Genomic DNA, 6000 nt, shown 5'->3' on the forward strand with positions numbered 1-6000 from the left:
GCCAGGCTCCTCTGTCCATGGGATTCTCCAGGCGAGAGTACACAAGTGGGGTGCCAGTCTCTTCTCCAGGGGATCTTCCCGACCCTGGGATCGAACCCAGATCTCCCGCACTGCGGGCAGATTCTTTACCATCTGAGCCACCAGGGAAGCCCCGGATCCTGACAAGTCAAGGCAGGGCCTCCGGGGAAAGATGGGAAAGCTGTCTGCCACCGTTAACGCAGGGGAAGGTCCCGTGTAGAGCAAAGCGTGAGCACGGCCAGCTTTCCTGGCCGCCCGTCACCGCTCGCCTGTCCCCACAGACAGTACTACTGGTACGACGAGCGGGGCAAGAAAGTGAAGTGCACGGCCCCCCAGTACGTGGACTTCGTCATGAGCTCCGTGCAGAAGCTGGTGACCGACGAGGACGTGTTCCCCACGAAATACGGTGCGTGTCCCCGCCCCGCCCCGCCCACGACCCCGCCCACGCCAGGCTCTGCGCCCTGAGCCGCCAAGGCAGCAGTTGGCCCATGGGCGGTACCATCGCCCAGGCCCCTCCTCTGCGGCTAGGGCACCGAGCGCCCTGGGCGCTGGCCCGGCTTCGGCCGGGTCGCGGGCCCCTGGTCCCAGAGGCGCCCGGCCCAGCGGGGAGAGCGCCCACCGTCGGGACCCCGCGCGGCGCCCAGTCACTCGGGCGCTGCAGGCGGGCACGCAGGGAGGCCTGCGGCGGGGGGAGGGGGGCAGACCCCGATCCGGGGCCGGGGTGGTGACCCGGCCGCCCCGCAGGCCGCGAGTTCCCCAGCTCCTTCGAGGCCCTGGTGAAGAAGATCTGCAAGTACCTGTTCCACGTGCTGGCGCATATCTACTCGGCGCACTTCAAGGAGACGCTGGCGCTCGAGCTGCACGGACACTTGAACACGCTCTACGCGCACTTCATCCTCTTCGCCCGCGAGTTCAACCTGCTCGACCCCAAAGAGACGGCGGTTATGGACGACCTGACGGAGGCGCTGTGCGGCGGGGGCGGCGGGGACGGGCCGGGCGGGGCAGCGGGCGCACAGAACCACGTCAAGGAGAGGTGAGCCCGGCGGCGCCCGCGCGCGTCGGTGTCTGTGGGCGCCCGGACTCTGGCGTCGGCCCCGAGAACCTTGGACTCCGCTCGTCCGTGGCAGACACCTCCGGGGCCGCCCGTCTGCGTCTCCCTCTTGGGGTCTGCCCCTCCGGGTCTTCCGCGCCCGCCCCGCCCCCGGCTCGGCCTTGGCCTCCGGGGAGACACGCAGCGGGGCGGGGGCCCTTCCCCGCGGCGGGGCCCGCAGGCTTCGCTTCTGCCGCCCTTTGTCTTGGCTCGGGCTGGAGTGGCTTTTAGAGACCCCGGCCCGGCTTTCTCCTCCCTCCGCCCGATCTGGACTCTGGCTCAGGGCCGGCTGGAGGGGCGCGGAGGCCGCGTGCCTGGAGCCCCGCGAGCTGCAATGTCTCCCTCCGCTGCCCTGACTGCCCAGGAGGGGAACAGGGCTGGCCAGGCTCCGGGCTGCAGTGCCCCGGGGGCCGGCCTGTGCGGAGCCGCGGCCGGGGGCAGGAGAGCCTGGTTTCCCCGTGCGGGTGTAATAAAGAGACTTCTCTCAGGTCAGCTCCTGTGTGTGTCCTCAGCGTCTCGGCGCTCCGTGCTTTGGCGGCCTGGCCATGCGCCCTGCTCCTCACATGGCCCGGGGCAGCGCCCTCCCTTGCATGCCAGCCCACGGAGCTCTCACTGAGCACAGCTGTGCTGGCCGAGAGCAGGTGCTGCCTCCCTGCCGGGGCTCGCCCGGGACTCCCCTGCTGCACGTGCCCACGGGTTGCCAGGAGCTGGGGGCAGGGCTGTGTTCTGTGGGTCAAGTCCCCAGGGGTTCTGGACCCTCGGGCTCCCTGTGGTGCACTCTCTCCACACTGGCAGCAGGGACCCTGCAGTAGGGGTCACAGTCTGCCGGAGGTAGGCATCCTGGCCAGCCGGCACAGAGGCTCTGCTGCAGGGCCCCCCTCTGGACTGGGCAGCATCGCTTGGGTGGGTGTAGGATAGCTGGGAGGGTGGTGTGAACAGCCCTGGAGCTGGTCCAGTCCCCTGTGGGCAGAGACGCGCCTGCAGGGCCCTGCGCCTTCTCCGGGTGTTGATTCCTGTCACACACCCACCCCGCTCCCCCATCAAACATGAGTGGCAGTGACGGGACCCTGGGCTCTGGTCTTGACTCCCAGCTACTGGGGCTCCTATACTCTCCCCACCAGCCTGTGCCCTGCTGGGTCCTGAATTTCCTGTCCTCCTGACGCTCAGCTGACCTCAAACTCAGTTGTGGCCAGCAGGCCCTTCCTCTGCGGCCCTGGCATGTCACCAGCCCCCAGGCCTAGCGGGGCCCCCTGCTCCCTCCGCCTCCCGGCAGGACAGGCTCCTGGCTGGCCATGCTGCGCCCACGCACACGCTGCCAAGAGCCCTGCGCCTCTGGGAGGCCACGGCCCCTCCCAGGCCACCCATCCTGCTCACCTCCCCTCTGCCTTCTGGCTCACTGTGAGCCCTTGGCCTGCAGGCCGCGTGGGCTGTCCCCCTCCTCTTCTGGGTATGGATCTCTGAAACAGAGGCCTCAGGACGCAGGGGAACTGGACCATGGCTGACCTGGTGCCCAGGGAGGACCCTCTGGGGGGAGCCGGAGTGGGGGCGGAAGGGAGCCGGCCTGCTGGGTCCCCACATGTCTGTGCAACAGACTTGTGAGCAAGCAGCTTGGGTGTTGAGCTGAGGAGACTCCAGCCAAAGTGTCAGAGGTGCAGCCTGCTTTCTCTGCTGCTTGTAGTAAAACACACATTGAGAGATTGAGGAAGAGCTGGTAACAAGAGGGATCAAAACACTTGATGGTCGAGAAGGTCTCAGCCAAGCCCAACTGCAAAAAGACACTAGAATGAGGAGATCGCCTGTCAGGAAATGCAGCCTGGAGAAAAAGCCAAGGGTTGTTGGGCAGCCTTTTGCCGGTAACGCAGAACATGAACCAGGGCAGAGATTCCGTCATAGAGTCTTGGAACAGACTTCAGTCGTCCCGGCGGAAGCCAGAAATGGGAAGAATCTCGGGAGGATCTGAAGGAGCCTCTTGTCTTAGGGACTGAACCCCCATGACATACCACGATACAGCCATGGTTCTTGAGAACTTCATTCCGTCAGAAACACTGCCAGCTTGGACTGAAGGGACAGAAGGTCTAGTGGGAGGCTGTTGGACTCGCAGCTCTCTGGGCAGGATGCAGACTGATGGAACCTCGGCCGAGGACGCTGGTCCTTTTCTCTAAAATGAAGGGCTGAAGTGGGCAGAGGGTCCTGGGGGTAGAGCCCTCAGCTACAGAGGGTAACTCCCAGGCCTTGCTGGGCACCGGCCTCAGGTTCCATCAGTCTGCGTCCTGCTCAGTTCATATTCCGCATCCGCTATTACCTGATTCAGGTGGTTTAGGTGAGGTTTGGAGCTTGACTTGAGCCTGTAGTGGGTGGAGACTTCAGGAAAGGGGTGTGTTTTACACGTGAGATGGATGTGGAACTTGATAGGGAGCAGTCTGCAGTGGGCGGGGCACACACCCCCCCCAGAAAGAGCCCACCCCCCTGCGCCTGGAACCTGTTGGCCTGTTGGCTTCCCCAGCACGGGGGGGGGACAGCTGCAGATGCAGGGAGCTTGCTCACCGGCTGGACTTGATTGGGGAGACGGCTGAGTGTGGTCACGGGGCTCCTTCAGACCGAGCAGGGAAAGTCAGGGTGACATGGCGCTGGCCTGGCTTCCGGCTCCAGGAACGCAGGGGCCTCCAGAAGCTGACCGAGGGGTGTGCCTGGCGGCTCAGTGGTTAAGAACCGGCTTTCAGCGCAGGGTGGTTCAGTCCCTGGTTGGCCCCTCGTGCCGTAGGGTGACTGAGCCCACATGCCTCGACTGAAGAGCCTGCGTGCCCCAACGACACAGACTGGGGGCACCCAAGAGTAAATCAACAAGTGCTAAAAAAAAATAAATAGCTAAGGAAGGATATCGATCTTCCGCCAGGGTCGGCAGAAGTGAGGCCATTTCAGTGAGACCACATTCCTGAACTTCAGAACTTAAAAAGGTATGTTTGTATGGTTTCATTTCAGTTCAGTCACTTAGTCGTGTCCGACTCTTCGTGACCCCATGAATAGCAGCACGCCAGGCCTCCCTGTCCATCAGCAACTCCTGGAGTTCACTGAGACTCACGTCCATAGAGTCGGTGATGCCATCCAGCCATCTCATCCTCTGTCGTCCCCTTCTCCTCCTGCCCCCAATCCCTCCCAGCATTAGGGTCTTTTCCAATGAGTGCACTCTTCGCATGAGGTGGCCAAAGTATTGGAGTTTCAGCTTCAGCATCAGTCCTTCCAGTGAACACACAGGACTGATCTTTATAATGGACTGGTTGGATCTCCTTGCAGTCCAAGGGACGCTCAAGAGTCTTCTCCAACGCCACATTTCAAAAGCATCAATTCTTCAGCGTTCAGCTTTCTTCACAGTCCAACTCTCACATCCATACATGACCACTGGAAAAACCATAGCCTTGACCAGACGGACCTTTGTTGGCAAAGTAATATCTCTGCTTTCTAATATGCTATCTAGGTTGGTCATAACTTTCCTTCCAAGGAGTAAGCGTCTTTTAATTTCATGGCTGCAATCACTATCTGCAGTGATTTTGGAGCCCCTAAAAATAAAGTCTGACACTGTTTCCACTGTTTCCCCATCTATGTCCCATGAAGTGATGGGACCAGGTGCCATGATCTTCATTTTCTGAATGTTGAGCTTTAAGCCAACTTTTTCACTCTCCTCTTTCACTTTCATCAAGAGGCTTTTTAGTTCCTCTTCACTTTCTGCCATCAGGGTGGTGTCATCTGCATATCTGTGGTTATTGATATTTCTCCCAGCAATCTTGATTCCAGCTTGTGCTTCTTCCAGCCCAGAGTTTCTCATGATGTACTATGCGTACAAGTTAAATAAGCAGGGTGACAATATACAGCCTTGACGTACTCCTTTTCCTATTTGGAACCAGTCTGTTGTTCCATGTCCAGTTCTAACTGTTGCTTCCTGACCTGCATATACATTTCTCAGGAGGCAGGTCAGGTGGTCTGGTATTCCCATCTCTTTCAGAATTGTCCACAGTTTATTGTGATCCACATAATCAAAGGCTTTGGCCTTTGATAAAGCAGAAATAGATGTTTTTCTGGAACTCTCTTGCTTATTCGTTGATCCAGCGAATGTTGGCAATTTGATCTCTGGTTCCTCTGCCTTTTCTAAAACCAGCTTAAACATCTGGAAGTTCATGGTTCACATATTGCTGAAGCCTGGCCTGGAGAATTTTGAGCATTACTTTACTAGCATGTGAGATGAGTGCAATTGTGCAGTAGTTTGAGCATTCTTTGGCATTGCCTTTCTTTGGGATTGGAATGAAAACTGACCTTTTCCAGTCCTGTGGCCACTGCTGAGTTTTCCAAATTTGCTGGCATATTGAGTGCAGCACTTTCACAGCATCATCTTTCAGGATTTGAAATAGCTCAACTGGAATTCCATCACCTCCACTAGCTTTGTTCATAGTGATGCTTTCTAAGGCCCACTGGACTTCACATTCCAGGATGTCTGGCTCTGGGTGAGTGATCACACCATTACGATTATCTGGGTCTTGAAGCTCTTTTTTGTACAGTTCTTCTGTGTATTCTTGCCACCTTTTCTTAATATCTTCTGCTTCTGTTAGGTCCATACCATTTCTGTCCTTTATCGAGCCCATCTTTGCATGAAATGTTCCCTTGGTATCTCTAATTTTCTTGAAGAGATCTCTAGTCTTTCCCATTCTATTGTTTTCCTCTATTTCTTTGCATTGGTCACTGAGGAAGGCTTTCTTATCTCTCCTTGCTATTCTTTGGAACTCTGCATTCAGATGCTTATATCTTTCCTTTTCTCCTTTGCTTTTCACTTCTCTTCTTTTCACAGCTATTTGTAAGGCCTCCCCAGACAGCCATTTTGCTTTTTTGCATTTCTTTTCCATGGG

The 6000-nt window shown here is 57.8% G+C and overlaps 1 protein-coding gene across 4 annotated transcripts in view; it reads left to right on the forward strand.

Moving 5' to 3' along the window:
- The window catches only part of MOB2 (MOB kinase activator 2), a 52506-nt gene extending 50906 nt beyond the window's left edge, over positions 1–1600 (forward strand). For 3 of the 4 annotated variants that reach the window (XM_045165876.1, XM_045165875.1, XM_045165877.1), the window contains 2 exons: positions 300–424; positions 763–1600. In XM_045165876.1, coding sequence (XP_045021811.1) covers positions 300–424; positions 763–1055 — 418 coding nt within the window. In that variant the 3' untranslated portion in view covers positions 1056–1600. The remainder of the gene's footprint in view (positions 1–299; positions 425–762) is intronic. The other variant, XM_045165874.1, reaches the window with a different exon arrangement.
- The last annotated feature ends 4400 nt before the right edge of the window (positions 1601–6000 follow it).

Source organism: Bubalus bubalis, chromosome 5 (assembly GCF_019923935.1).
Source record: "Bubalus bubalis isolate 160015118507 breed Murrah chromosome 5, NDDB_SH_1, whole genome shotgun sequence".
Classification (NCBI taxonomy): domain Eukaryota; kingdom Metazoa; phylum Chordata; class Mammalia; order Artiodactyla; family Bovidae; genus Bubalus; species Bubalus bubalis.